The sequence below is a fragment of the Phyllobates terribilis genome, unplaced genomic scaffold (genome assembly GCF_046119375.1).
Source record: "Phyllobates terribilis strain yellow unplaced genomic scaffold, ASM4611937v1 Scaffold_3__8_contigs__length_932513732, whole genome shotgun sequence".
NCBI classification, from domain to species: domain Eukaryota; kingdom Metazoa; phylum Chordata; class Amphibia; order Anura; family Dendrobatidae; genus Phyllobates; species Phyllobates terribilis.
The window spans coordinates 308,601,543-308,617,602 of NW_027362763.1; the positions used below are offsets into that span (position 1 = coordinate 308,601,543).

General features: G+C 42.7%; 1 protein-coding gene across 1 annotated transcript in view; it reads right to left on the reverse strand.

Annotated features, from left to right (window-relative positions):
- The window catches only part of CCDC39 (coiled-coil domain 39 molecular ruler complex subunit), a 119,104-nt gene that overhangs the window by 17,116 nt on the left and 85,928 nt on the right, over positions 1 to 16,060 (reverse strand). The window contains exons 18-19 of the mRNA XM_073674972.1: positions 14,157 to 14,336; positions 3,397 to 3,479 (exon numbers count right to left, since the gene is read on the reverse strand). Coding sequence (XP_073531073.1) covers positions 3,397 to 3,479; positions 14,157 to 14,336 — 263 coding nt within the window. The remainder of the gene's footprint in view (positions 1 to 3,396; positions 3,480 to 14,156; positions 14,337 to 16,060) is intronic.

Genomic DNA, 16,060 nt, shown 5'->3' on the forward strand with positions numbered 1-16,060 from the left:
TGTACTGAATGGATGTACCTCACTACAGCATTTGGTGAGAATGTTCCAACTTCTTTTCATATTTGATCGCAGTCTTGTTCTGCATCTTGAGTTACATGATTATGCGAGCCCTATAATTTGGGTTACCACGTCTGTTGTCCACAGGTGCTGATTTTAACATATATATAAATGAGCCCTTTGCTTCTGATTTATATCAATTGATCTATATCTTTTTAGTATGTATAGTCTTTCCGCGCACATGACTATTGCCTAAGGTCTCTTGGCCTAACTGACACCTTGGTCAGATGTTACAAATCCACTCCTGTGGTTGGTGTGTGAATTTTATGGTGTCATCTTAGGTGGGACAGTTCTATCTCATTTCGTCTAGTGGGAATATGTTGATTTTGAGGGTTTTTTGGCAACTTTTGTGTTACCCATGGATCACTTCTCTTGAGTACAACATATATGTGTGCTTTGGCTAAGCGGCTCCTTATTCTAAGATATTGAGGATTTAAGGGGCTTTTGGACTGTTCTACAGAGCGTAGCTATTTTATATTTGTTGACACTAAAGTAATTTGATGGTTTTCAGTAAATATATGAAACGTTTTATTTTATAATCACTACTTTTGCTTTTTTTCCTTTATTGTGTTTTTTTCCCCCGATTGCTTGCATCTATTGCTGTAATCGAACTGACCAGAAGAATAAATCTGCCTTAACACTTTTACCACACGGCAAACGCCGTGTTCATTCTGCCTCCCAAAAATCAGAATAGAAAGTGATCAAAAAATGTTATGTGCCCGAAAATGGTAGCAATAATAACGTCAACTTGTGCTGTAAAATAGAAGCCATCACATGATTGTCACAAGGAACACAGAAAAACTATAGCTCTCAAAATATGGTGATGCAACATTTTTTTTAGTTATATTTTATTTTTTTTACCAAAAAAAGTATTTGTTAGTGTGTGATAGTAGCCACACATAAAAAAAGATATAATTGTGGTACCACTGTAATTGTAGTGACCTGAAGAATAAAGCCTTCTTATCACTTATACTGCACAGTGAACGGTGTAAAAAATAAATAAATTAAATTCTTCTCCTGCTGTTTATTTATTCTGCCTCCCAAAGATAGCAGTAAGGCTCGGCACATTTATCCTGCGCTCTACGCAAATGAAATAAGTGATTCAGACGGAACCCCTGATGGAAGATTCCCTATAATGAGGCACAGGGAGGCACCGTGGACACTCTCTAGCCTATAATCTGGTGTTGTCCGTCTCTTTAAGAATCCTTTAAGGCGTGACAAAAGCGTGTTCATCCACAGTTTTGTGTACATCTGTGAAGAAGGACACCGCTGAACAGAGGCCAGACTAAGTCCAGAGTAACACTTCTGCCTCATTATATAGTGAATGGAACGCTCGGGGGTATCATCTGAATCACGCCATTCGGAGATATAGAGCTCGCCTACACTTGCAAATAATTCAGACGAGTGCAATACTAAAGGGAAAAGTTGTATCCTTGAAGAGATTTCCCAGGGGGCTCCCCATCCCTGCAAGATGTCCTCAATGCAGTTAATGCAACTTTACTCTCAATACACTGATGGGAAAAGTTGGCCATATACAAGAATTTTCTCTATAATACGTCATGACGTACAAAAGGGGCAAAACGCACCACAGCAGGGTAAAGAAGAGATAGTGATTTGGAAGACGCTCTCCCGCCAGTCCGCAGAGCTATAAAGTCACACACAAGCAGTCACAGCACTGATTGCGAAAGTTGACGACCTGGAAAATCGTCAGAGACGCAATAATCTTAGACTGGTGGGGGTTCCTGAAAAGGCTGAGGGGAATGACCTGGATGTTCTTTTTAAAAAAAAGTGGTTACTGGATACCCAAAGGCATCCACACTCCTTTGTTAGCTGTGAAGAGAGGTCACAGGGTCCCCACGAGACCGGGCTCAGTGAGTAGAAACCCCAGGCCTATTCTGATCAAAATCCTGCACTTCAAAAACAGATATATTATATTAAAGCGTTTTTTTTTTATTTCACTGCTGGAGTGGTGCTTTAAATGCCCCCTGCCCCCTGTCCCATACTCACCATCTGGCGTTTTCATGCATTCCTACCGTTGCTCCCGTCGGTCTCCGGCGAAAAGTTACCAAAGGGTGAGTATATGACCGGGGGCAGGTGGGCTTAGATTTAAAGCACCACTCCAGCGCTGAAACAAAAACAACCTCGCTGGAGTGGTGCTTTCAAGAAAGCCAGAGAGAAGCAAGATATTAAGCTGAGGTTACAGAAAATATTTTGGCAGGGAGTATGCATATTGCATACTTCCGTTCCAGTTCCCAGCACTGACACCGAAGAATCCTCACCGCTCGCAGTGCATGTGTGACTGCAAACTTGTCCTTCCAGACCAGACCACCCCTTTAAACCATCATCAATTCACTATAATGTGTACAATCACAGAACTTATCTTAGATCCCAGGTCCTCTCTTCCTAGTGAATGAGTCAATTGCTGGATGGTATTCACTCTCCCACCAGTGTGTCGATAGAAAGCACACAGAAATACAAGTGGTAAGGTCTTCCACCAGAAATACTGGGCAGACGTTGTAATGGTGACACTATGTGCGTTGTAACACAGCTTCATCATAAGGAAAGATTCTTCCCATGGAGCTTCACCATCAGAAGGACCTGTCCCACTTGTATCTTATTTTACAATGGGTGAGATGGGAGGCACGGTTAGTAAATGAAAGACTTGACCATCTGTTTCCAAACATGTTGGGAGTGTGAATACAATCTGGAAGTTGACTCAGTCACTTGGGAGAGAAGACTGTATGATCTTAGGTAAGTCCTGAAATTGCGTGCATTGTAATATATTGTTATTTTTTGAAGGATATGAGCCAATTCCTGGGGGAAATGACAGATTTTTCCACTTGTGGCTCTGGATATCATTTCGTATAGGAGGGCCCCAAAAAGTAGGGAGATTGCAAAAGGTAAACCTGTTAAATAACACTGAGAAATTGGGGCCACTGACCAATGAACCTGTTCTGCGGATGGGTAAGAAGGAAAAGAGTGTCTCTGCGCACTTCAGAGGCCAACATCTGGATTAGGTGGACCACCAAGGGCTAGGCCTACCTAGATAATGTGCTGGATGTTTACTGCTAAACGTTAAAAATGTAAATGCTGCGAAACGCTGTGTATGAATCCAGTTTTACATGGACAACCCCTTCTTAAATGCAAGATTGCCTTATATAAAATAAAAAGACCACATATTTACCTTCGATGCCAGTGCTACCTTGACATTCTTGTATGTGAGTGCCATAGTATTGTAGTGGACAACCCCTCTAAGTTGATTTGAGGGTATAGTGCTGTCATACCCAGTACTAGAAAGATATAGATTATAAAACAACCACTGATTAACTGTTTACTTACCGGACAGATGATACTGAACTTTGTCCAGAACCTGATCTTGAGCTTCCTGGTGTTGAAGTCCCGGTTGGTATTTGTAAACCAAACTAAAAGAAAGCATTGTAAATGTAAATTAACTTTTAAAGCGCTATCAATTCAAAGTCATATATATAATCTGGCTCTATAGCTTCCTAGGTTAAAAGGCTTATAAATTTCTCTCAAAAAATTGGCAGATTTCATTTGCTTAACATCCTTGACAACTATTCTAAATAATCTTGTTAACTAATAGAAGGCAACCCATAAATAATGTAATTTGTAAATAGGAAGTTTGATCGCTTTTAGTAAGAATTCTTTTTATTTGGGTAATTTTAACAATTTAAGGAATAAGGGAATATATATATGATCAAAGCAATAAGTAGGTAATGGAGAAATAAATGGGTTAATTCTGCGCTGCCATGTAGAAAGTATGATGGATGCCAAATCGACTGTAAGTGGTTTATTTAGTCAATGCGTTTCGAAGTGTACAAACTTCTTCCTCAGGACAACCACGGTAGCGATACATTCAGCAGACGCCGGTATAAATAGACACAACATTTGAAAAAAGGCACGTAAAAGAATGGGTCAGGTGGATCATATGACCATGGAGTGACATTTCACCCCAGGTCAGCAGTTACAAATCACATGTTGCAATTAGAACAGACATTAATCGTACAAACATAATAGTATAACGCAAGTTATCTGGTCCGTTTTTATCATGTGTCACGTCATGTTAGATGTAACAAAAAAGTCATAAGTTACTTACCGGTAACGGGATTTTTCAGAGACCATGACAGCACCACGAGAGAGGGGATCCGCCCACCAAGGACAGGAAACCTACAGGCTTAAAAGGGAGCGGCCCTCCCTCTCGCCTCAGTTTGGATTACAGAGCATTGAGAGGACCGCCAGGTTAGTAGACATAACAAAACAATCATAAAAATAACATTTTTATACAACACCACTAAGTGAGAAAAGGTTGTAATTAATAGATGAGGAGTGCTCCCATATGGTGAAGGGAGGGAATATAAGGGTGCTGTCATGGTCTCCGAAAAATCCCGTTACCGGTAAGTAACTTATGACTTTATCGGTCGACCATGAAAGAACCACGAGAGAATTGCAGAGATGAAAAAAGTCTAGGGAGAGACCACAGCCTGGAGCACTCTTCTCCCAAATGTGAGGTTGGATGAAACACCCAAATCCAGTCTATAGTGCCTATAGAAGATAGATGGAGAAGACCAGGTAGCAGCCTTACATATGTCTTCCGTCGAGACACCAGTTTTCTCCGCCCACGAGGTCGCCACTGCTCGGCTAGAGTGAGCCTTCAACCTCTGTGGTGCTTCCTCACCGCTGGAGACATAGGTTAGAGTAATAGCCTCCCTGATCCACCTAGCTATGGTGGATTTAGTAACCTTAAGCCCCTTCCTCAGCCCTTGGAAGGAGATAAATAAGGAACTATCTTTCCTGAAGGCCTGGGTGACCGACAGGTTCTTAATCACACATCTTCTAACATCTAAGGAATGGAACTCTGCTTCTTTTTGGTTTCTTGGATTAGGACAGAACGAGGGAAGTATTATTTCCTGGAGTCTATGGAAACGGGAAGCTACTTTAGGGAGATATGCCGGGTCCGTTCTGAGAATTATTCTATCGTCCAGGATTTGAGCGAAAGGTGGGGATGAAGACAGAGCCTGGATATCACTAACCCTTCTAGCTGATGTTAGAGCTATTAGAAGCGCTGTTTTAAGGGAGATGAACTTAAGAGATGCCGACTCTATTGGTTCAAAAGGTGAACCGGTTAATGCTTTTAGAACTACATTTAGATCCCAGGGTACTAAATTGCTTTTGATAACCGGTCTGGATATCAACACAGCTCTGATAAAGCGAGAAATCCAGTAATTCCCTGCCAAGTCACAGTTATATAGAGCACCTAAGGGCGAGACTTGGGCTTTAAGGGTGCTTGTCGCCAACCCCATCTCGAGGCCCTTCTGTAAAAATCCAAAAATTTTACTAATTGGAGCTCCCGTACCAACTGTAGAACCAGAGAAAGATTAAAAAAAATGTTTCCAAGTTCTAGCGTAAATCCTGGACGTGACAGGTTTTCTACTATGCATTAGTGTAGTCACTAGATCTCGGGAGAATCCTTTGCGTTCTAACAGGGACCTCTCAAGTTCCCCACCGTCAAGTGGAGGCCAGGAGCTTGAGCATGGAGTATCGGACCCTGGCTGAGGAGATCCGGGATTTCTGGTAGGACCCAAGGATTGGAGATGGACATGTTCCTCAGGCATGAGAACCAGGGCCTCCTGGGCCAAAAGGGGGCGACCAGAAGGACCCTCGCCTTGTCCTCTCTGATCTTTCTTAGAACCATGGCCTTCCGAAATCCAGGTGGCTCAAAAGGCTGGTACCGATTTGGAGGAAGGACCCTTCTCAGCCGGGGGATCATCCCTGGAGGCTGCAGATTCGTCCATCCTGCTGGAGCCGTGATGACTGGACTTAGACGCCGAACCTCGTTTTCCTGAGAACCGGGCATAACCAGAAACACGCGGGCTATGCACCTTTTGGGGCTCCCCAAACTGCCGCTGAGATGGTGGAGATGGCGGCTACTCAACTTGCTGCAGTAGCTTCTGCTGCTGTTCACTATCAAACTCCATGATAGGGAGAATGAAGCTGGGAAGCCCTGAACAGTGGTGCCTAGCCAGTTAAATAGGCCTTGATCCACCCCTCCGCCACCAGATTTCAATCAAATTCCTCTTTTTTTTCCCAGTACCTTTACAAAGAGGGACTATGAGGTACAGACACCCTATAAAAGCACTACAAGGCACAGGGGCACCCTGAAGCACTGAGAGATACTATGAGGCCCCATTAGGTACTAAAAGGCACTGAATCGCTATGAGGTACTAACAGGCGCTATACGGCACTATGAATGCACCATAAGGCACTATGATATGCTATGAGTCACTATAATATGTTATGCTATGAAGAGCCATAAGGCGCTATGAAGCGCTATGAGGCACTATGCCATGAGGCACTATAAAGCACTATGAGACGCTATACGGCACTATGATGTGCTTTGAGACACTAACATGCGTTATGAGGCACTGTGAAGAGCTATGCGGCACTGTGAAGCGCTATGTGCCACGAGGCACTATTAAGTGACATGAAAAGCTATGCCATGAGGCACCATGCTATAATGTGCCGTGAGGCACCATGCTATAATGCGCCAAGAGGCACCATGCTATGATGCGCCAAGAGGCACCATGCTATGATGCGCCAAGAGGCACCATGCTATGATGGGCCAAGAGGCACCATGCTATGATGTGCCAAGATGTGCTATGAAGCGCTATGCTATGACGCACTATGATATGCCATCAGGCACTATGATGTGCCATGAGGCGCTGTGAGGCACTATGATGTGCTATAAAGCGCTATGCTATGATGCACTATGATGTGCCATGAGGCGCTATGCTATGAGGCACTATAATGTGCCATGAGGCACTATGATGTGCCATGAGGCGCTGTGAGGCACTATGATGTGCTATAAAGAGCTATGCCATGACACACTATGATGCGCAATGAGGCACTATGATGTGCCATGAGGTGAGGCACTATGATGTGCTATGAAGCGCTATGCTATGATGCACTATGATGTGCTATAAAGCGCTATGCGATGAGGCACTATGATGTGCAATGAGGCACTATGATGTGCCATGAGGCGAGGCACTATGATGTGCTATGAAGCTCTATGCTATGATGCACTATGATGTGCCATGAGGCGCTATGCTATGAGGCACTATAATGTGCCATGAGGCACTATGATGTGCCATGAGGCACTATGATGTGCCATGAGGCGCTGTGAGGCACTATGATGTGCTATAAAGCGCTATGCCATGACGCACTATGATGTGCCATGAGGCGAGGCACTATGATGTGGCATGAGGCATTAAGATGTGGCATGAGGCACTATGATGTGCTCTTTGTGAAGCGCAAAGAGGCTTTATAAGGCACTGTGAGGCACTGCGCTCAGATTTATAAGAGTAATCCATCTGACTGAAGGATAAACCTTTCCTTTGGGTGGTAAATCTCAATTGTCAGACTAGCCCCACCCGAAGGAGCCAACTGATGAGACGCAGCTGGACAGCAGACCTTCACAGAGACCATGTGCTGTATTAACACCATGTGCCGTCCTATGGATGGAGTAAACAGACTGGAGGACAACAGTAAAAACCTCTGAGTGTTACTTTAACATTTACTGAGCAGATTGAGGCTCATTTTTGTGGTAAATTCTGAAGGCCAATCATGAGGCTCTGGCGGCCCAGACATGTGGCTAACTTTAGCCTAGAGGTCTAAGGTCCAGCTTCCATCCTGAAGCCAATTTTAAAGCACGATGCCCTTGGCCCAGATGGGGTCTTACAGAGCGCACACACATCCATTGAGATTTGCGCTAACATCCTTCAGCCTTTCCTAGTAACCATAACAAGGAAAGGGCCCCATAAACAAGGTAAACATTCACGAAGATCACTCACCACCAGCTGTACGGATTCAGAGGCAGGAATGAGTCACAAGCCTGTTCCTCTCCCTCCGTCCATGCCTGAGCAATACTGGGGTGGTAAATCCCAGGCAGGGGCGCCTCCAATAGTGCGCCGATCAAAGCAGGAGCTGCTGCCCCCAGGCAGGGGCGCAGCTCAACAGGTGCTCCCATTGATGTGCAGAGCTGGAGCTGCTGATCCCAGACAGAGGCGCAGTTCCACAGCAGCTTCTCCACTGATGCACGGAACTGGAGCTGTCGACCCCAGACAGGGGCGCAGGTCCACAGCAGCTTCTCCACTGATGCACGGAACTGGAGCTGTCGACCCCAGACAGGGGCGCAGGTCCACAGCAGCTTCTCCACTTATGCATGGAAATGGAGCTGTCGACCCTTTTTTTTTTTCTCCTTTTCAGGGACGCATGCATCGCGGTTAATACCGCAATAACAAACAGATGCCGGTAACCCGACTTCCAGGTTCCGGTCACATGATGTCCTCGAGGCGTGGTGACGTCATCAGGCTGCGACTTACAGGAGGACGGAAGTGCACGCCCGCGCGAGGATGCCTCATACACCGCCGGCGCTCCCAGGTAGGTCCTGCCCATAGCGATGGCCAGCTACCTCTGAATGGGGCACCGCTCTCCCGCGGCCCGCTCTTGGTCGGGGCGGAGGTTCGTAGACGGCCTCAGACCCGGCGCGCCGACCTCCGTTAGGTGTCGATGGGGACAACACCCCACGCAACTCGCATCTCCAGGGCAATGGTGGGCTTGCCACCCCAGATAGGGGCGCAGTCCCACTGCAATCCGGATGCCAACCAGGGCAGACTCCTCTACAGAAAGCGCAATCTGGCTGAAGCAGATAAAAGGGCTGCCACCCCAGATAGGGGCGCAGCTCCCCTGCATATCCGGTGCAAAAACATGCTGTGCCTCTCCCAGATAGGGGAGCACTTGCATAGGCAGAACGCTGGAGCTGCAGATCCCAGATAGGGGCGCTGCTCGACAGCCGTCGCCATCCAGATCTTCCACGAGCCTGCAATAGGTTCCCTCCATCAAGGACAGGAAACCAAACTGAGGCGAGAGGGAGGGCCGCCCCCTTTTAAGCCTGTAGGTTTCCTGTCCTTGGTGGGCGGATCCCCTCTCTTGTGGTGCTGTCATGGTCGACCGATAAAGTGGGGATTAAAGAATGTATGGAATATTCAAAATAAAAATGCATAGATTCAAACTTGGCTTTGCATGTTGTTTTCGAACCATTTAGTGGTATGAAGTGTGTTCATCCATGCACACCACACTGAACATTAAGATTTTTGATTAATTCATGGGACAAATGCAGAAAAATGCAGGCTGTTAATAAATATTCAGATTCTGTCATACAGAGAACCAGAAAAACGGACCAGATAACTTGTGTTATACTATTATGTTTGTATGATTAATGTTTGATCTAATTGCAACATTTGATTTGTAACTGCTGGCCTGGGGTGAAATGTCACTCCATGGTCATATGATCCACCTGACCCCTTTTTTTACGCGCCTTTTTTCAAATGTTGTGTCTATTTATACCGGCGTCTGCTGAATGTATCGCTATTGTGGTTGTCCTGAGGAAGAAGTTTGTACACTTCGAAACGCGTTGACTAAATAAACCACTTAAACTCGGATTGGCATCCCTCATCCTTCCTACATAGCAGCGCAGAATTAACCCATTTGTTTCTCCATTACCTGCATTTTCATCCCCTCGTGGGTTTGCAGCAGCGTAAGCGTTATTAGTGGTTGTGTGCACACAACCTGACCAGGTGAGCACTATCAAATTATTCTCTCAATATTGTTACCCAGGTAAGACCCTATTTTTGCACTTTGTGTCTTTCCAGTTCTCCCTTTACTTCAAAGCAATAAGTAGTAATCATATTAGTAAACAATTATTCAAATCAGACAATTAAGTAAAAGATTATAACCTATAGGGAAATATTAGGAAAGAAGGAAGGGTTAAAGCAGAAGGGGGAGAGGGAAAGGGGAATAGGAAGAGGAGAATGAAAAAGGGCAATGTGAGAGGAAAGGAAAATGAAGGGAGGGGAATAAAAGGGAAGAGTGATGAACAATAAACAAAAAAGAACAAAGATATGGATAGTAAAGATCATCCTTATTATAGTAGTTTAAACAATACAATTTTTTCAATTTGTTTGAACAGATATACGGTTTCCTGGTATAAAGATAATACTTTTTATCTAAAGAGGCATTCCTACTTGGATCACAGATACAAATTCCAATAAGACCATGTGGTATAATATTTCTTTAAAGAATTATTTCTTAAAGCATACGAATATTCAAAAGAATTGAGAAAACATTATTTTCAGAATTTCTGAAATAGTTGGCACATCCGATGATTTCCACTTAGATGTTATCAGCATTTTTGTCACAGAAAATATATGAATTGCAATATGTTTAAACTTCCGGGAGAGTCGGTTTGAGTCAAGGGATAGTAGAATTAGTTGAGGTGAAATTTCAACCGTGGAGTTGTTAATTTTACTCAGTAGTTTAGGTACTTCTTATAAATCAGTAATTTTCGAACAGGACTAGGAGATACTGTATGTGATAGGTTAGCTTTTTGACCACAGTTTCTCCAACATAAGTCGAAACTATCTGTGAAGATTTTCTTTAATCTAGCAGGTGTAAAGAACCAACGCGATATGATTTTAAAATAATTCTCATGCAGATTAGCATTAACATTTGATCTATATGTTACTTAAATTGCTTCTTTCCATGTTTCAGGAGAAAAATACATATTTAGATCTTCTTCACATTTTAACATGGGTTTTGATTTTTTAACAGTCATGTCAAGATTGAAAATATCATATATGTTTCTTGTATTCCAAATAGTGTCTTTTGATACATTTTCCATAAGAGAAATAATAACTCTCGGAAGAAGTATAGAAAGAGAAAATTTCTCCCTTATATACTTCCTAAGGTCCAAAAAATTGAAAAATTCCTCCTTTGGAAGGTTATATACGGTTGTTAGAGATTAAAAAAAATTATAATTGAGTCTTTTTTAGGGCCAGTGATTAAAGCAGAGCAATTTGTGATACCAATCTTTCTCTGTGTATCTATGGGAAAATCAGGGTGGGCAGGTTGAAATATAAATAGAGGAAGTTTTTCTAATGGGTAACTACTTTGACTATTTTTGGAAGTATGATATAGTTTCCTCCATGACAAAATTGTAGATTTTATTAGTGTATTGTCTGGTAACGGGAGAGTTTGGTCTAGTAAATGCAATATAATAAAAGCCTCTAAGGATAGATCCCCAATATATGATTTTTCCATTGCTGCCCAGCTGGTTTTCACCTCGTCGAGAGCCACTTCTTGCTCTATATAATGATGTTGGCTTCGGAATAGGCCTGTAAATTTGGGAGACCTATGCCTCCATTTATTTTATTTTTATATAGTAGCGTTTTTGCGACTCTTGGGGCTTTTTTATTCCATATGTACCTTGACATTTGTTTATTAATAGTTTTAATCCAAGTTTCCGGAATCTGGATTGTGATGGTTCTGAAAAAGTAGTGAAGTTTTGGTAGGATTATCATTTTATATAGGACAATCCTACCAAGTAACGAATTGTTCGTTTTGTCAAAATTATCAATACTGATTTGAATTTGTTTTTGTAAAAAACTGAAATTCTCATCTAGGATCTTGCTTAAAGGATTAGTAATTTTTTATAAGTAAGGAATGTGAGATTTTTCCCTGATAAAGGGAAATTCCTTTTCCATTATTGTCTTTGATGGGTCATCTATGAAAAAACTTACAATTTTTGATTTTTTATCATTTATTTTATAGTATGAAACTGCTGAGAATTATTTTATAGCCATGGAGATGGATCTTAATAAATTAATGGGATCCATAATAGAAATTTGCGTATCGTCTGCAAATAAACTTATTTTATGCTGTCTAAAGTTTAATGTTATACCTTTAATTAAGTTGTTAGTTCTAATGTTTGATTGTTTTTAGGCCACAGTATTTGGTCAGTATTTCACATCAGAATTTGTAAGCCAAAACCAGGAGTGGGTGATAAATACAGAAGTGGTGCATGTGTTTCTATTATATTTTTCCTCTGATTGTTCCACTCCTGGTTTTGGCTTACAAATACTGATGTAAAATACTGATCAAATACTGAATGTGTGAATCTGCAACTATAAAGCGGAGATGAACAACATTGGGCTGTGCTATTTTTAAACTCACATCTGCATGAGAAATTATTGATTTGTTGGGAAGAGCACTGGCCAAGGGACTTTGCCCTGTGCGGTAATTATATTATATAGACATTCAAATGTCTTTTAATACATGATCACGCTAAGATGTTCAGAGCGGGAGTGCTGACTCTGAGTGGTTTGGCTATGGACCTCTTTTAACTTGGGCAAATAGATGTTTAACAGGGGTGGGGGTGCCAGCTGATTGATTATGTGGTTGTCTGAGATTATTAGCCCCATTGGGAGCCGACTGCTATGCATGAAGAGCACTCATGGATGCGCATATACTGACGGGCGGGGTAGAGATAGCTGGGAGGAACAAATATGGTAAACTGGAGATAGAATGATACAATTTGAGGGACGTTTAAGCTGCATGCAATATTGTGGTGAATGTGCTTCATGCGACGATTATGAATAGGTGTAAAGTGAGAACACCCGGATGTAAGTATGCTGCCTGTAAGAGAGGGAGGCACAAGATGCTTTATGTGGGGAATCTTTGGCTGACATTATACCGGTAATTGGGGCTCTGGGTGTCACTATGGTGGAGGGGGGGTAAGAGCATTGTATATGGCTCACAACCGTCTCTTAGAACTGAATGTGGCTCTCAAGGTAAGAAAGGTTGGGAACCACTGCTCAAGACGTTAAAGGAGTTGTCCTGGACTGATTGTTTTACTATGGGCCTAAGAACTACCAGGCAGGCGGTTGCTAACTACCTGCCTGCTATGGCCAGCGCAGATCTCTGCCAGCACAGAACAGTCACAGACTGCTCCTGCCGGCGATTCTGCAGTTTCCGCTGATGTCCTGTTGACAGAGCAGCAACTTCTCTTCCACTATGCTCAGTTTATTGGACTTGGCTTCCGATGTCATGCTGATTGACAACCGGCTCCCCGTTGCCAAACTGCGGGGGCCGGCTGTCAATCAGCAGGACGTCGTCATGCCCGGTCAACAGAGCAGCCTGCAAGAGGAAGAGCTGCTCTGTTGGCATGGAGCAGCAGAATTGTCGGCAGGAGCGGTCAGTGACCGCTCTGAGCTGGCACCAGGTAGAACTGGAAGGTAGTTGGTAACCGCCTGTTAGTTCTTAGGCTCATAATAGAAGAAAATCAAATAGTCCTGTATAAACTCTTTAATCTTTACCAAAATCAGAGAGGAATCATTTTAATAATCAATATGTTTTGAAATTTGGAAGAATAGCAAAGAATCCAGCGGAAACACATGCAAAACTAGAACAATATAAAACCTCCATGTAGGCATAGTCCTAAGTCAGATTTGAGCTTGGACCACAATACTGCAAGGCAACAGTGCATTATAAGAAAGGAGTATTCCCCACTTATTCATCCCATAAGATTATGTAAACATAAAGGGAACCTAGTTAGTGTTTCTTGATCAAAGCGCGCAAAAGTCATCCAACCACCTTAAGGTGTACCTTTTAATATGGATGGTCCCTAAACACTATACGTTTTTGAAGTTTACAGCAATATTGGAGTTCATGTATTCATTAGTCACAGTGTGCTGACGCATCGTTTATGTATATGTTTGTATACTGGCCACATGGCGTATTTGTGCACCTGTACAATAATTTAATACTAAAGATGTGAGGGCCCTATTTTTTCTTTTTTTTTTTTTCTTTTTTTTTAAAGACAACCTGTCACCACGATAAATGCTATTTATCTGCAGATACAGGGCTAATCTACAGGTAAATAGCACTATACACTGCCCAGCTGCCTTACTCAAACTGTCTACTGGGAGAAAATGAATTTATTTACTCCTGAGAGCTGCCAGCTTTCAGTCATGGGGCATGCACGGAGCGGTTAGTCACCGCTCAACTATACTGTGAGCAGCGGCTGTAGGACGCACAAACACTTTGACAGCTGGTGCTGCAGCACATTTGTGCAGAGCGAGCTGTCAATCACTTTCAGTACGGCGGTGAGGCAGCATTGCAATACTTTTTACATTTCTGTTTGATAGAGATGATAATGCATAGTAATTTCACAACAATCTACTGACCTGCTGAAAGTACATCTGTAAAGGTTCAGTGAGCTCAGGGTGTTCATCCATTGCTCGGGCCAACATCTTATTGATGGATTTGTTGAAGTCTCGCAGCTCACGAACATTAATATCACATTCATCTTGGGTTTCTCCTTTGCTTTTCTTTGCAGAACGGATTTCTTTTACCAGCTTTGAACACTAATGGAAATAAAATATTTTAACTATGCTGTAAATGGGCCTGGAGAACATTTTTTTTTTTTACATAGATGCATTCTTGTTGCTTCAGCACGGCCAAAAGAGTTGGCACCCTTGAAATTGTTCCAGAAAATAAAGTATTTCTCATAGAAAATTCCTGCAAATACACATGTGTTGTTATACACATGTTTATTTCCTTTGTGTGTATTGGAACTACACAAAAAAAACTGAGAAAAAAAAGGCAATGTGGAAATAATTTCACACAAAAACCCCAAAAACTGGGCCAGACAAAATTGTTGGCACCTTCAACTTAATATTTGGTTGCACATCCTCTGTAATAACTGTAATTGCTTCCTATGAACATCAACAAGCTTCTTACACCTCTCAACTGGAATTTTGGACCACTCTTCTTTTGCAAACTGCTCCAGGTCTCTCATATTTGAAGGGTGCCTTCTCCCAAAAGCAATGTTAAGATCTCTCCACAGGTGTTCAACTGGATTTTGATCCAGACTCATTTGTGGCCACTTAAGAACTCTCCGGAGCTTTGTTTCCATCTATTTCTGGGTGCTTCTTGAAGTATGTTTGGGGTCATTAACCTACTGGAAAATCCATGACTTAGGACACAAACCCAGCTTTCTGACACCGGGCACTACACTGCGACCCAAAATCCTTTGGTAATCTTCAGATTTCATGATTCCTTGCACACAGTCATGGCACCCAATGCCAGAGGCAGCAAAACAACCCTAAAAACATCTTTAAATCTCTACCATATTTGACTGTAGGTACTGTGTTTCTTTTTCTTGTAGGCCTCATTCCGTTTTCGGTAAACAGTAAAATGATATGCTTTACCAAAAAGCTGTATCTTGGTCTCATCTGTCCACAAGACTCTTTCCCAGAAGCATTTTGGCTTACTCACGTACATTTTGGCAAACTGCAGTCTAGCTTTTTTATGTCTCTGTGTCAGCAGTGGGGTCCTCCTGCAATTTTGGAAAGGTGCCAACAATTTTGTCAGGCCTTTTTTGGGGGTTTTGTGTGAAATTATGTCCAATTTTGCCTTTTTTCTTCTGTTTTTTTTGTGTTGTTCCAAGACACACAAGGAAAATAAACATGTGTATAATAGTGATGAGCGAGCATGCTCGTTACTCGAGATTTACGAACATGCTCGGGTGTTTTCCGAGTATCTTCAGAGTGCTCAGGTGTTATGCTTGAGTCACTCTATGTGCATGATTTGCGACTGTTTGACAGCTTTAATACATGTGAGGAATACCTGTTTCTTAGGCATTCCTCACATGTATTAAAGCAGTCAAACAGTTGCAAATCATGCACACAGAGTGACTCAAACATAACACCCCAGCATGCTGAAGATACTCGGCGAGCACTCGAGCATGCTCACCGAAAGGGTTAACAGAACATACTCGCTCATCACTAGGGTATAATAAAACACGTGTAATTGGAGAAATACTTCATTTTCTGGAATAATTTCAAGTGTGCCATCACAGTGACTCCCCGGCGTACAAGATCACTGCTCAAAACAACGAAGTCGGGAGAAAAAATTGTGCCTTGCATTAAAGGTGATGTGTGCGGGACTAGGAAGACAAGACTGCACGTCACAGGGGACTGTGACGTGCAGGGGAGGGGGGGGGGGACATTGTAATTCACAAAATAGGCAGGATTTCTTCTCGTCCCCTGGCCCGCAAACATCAGTAAACGGATTGAATAAAAAGCAA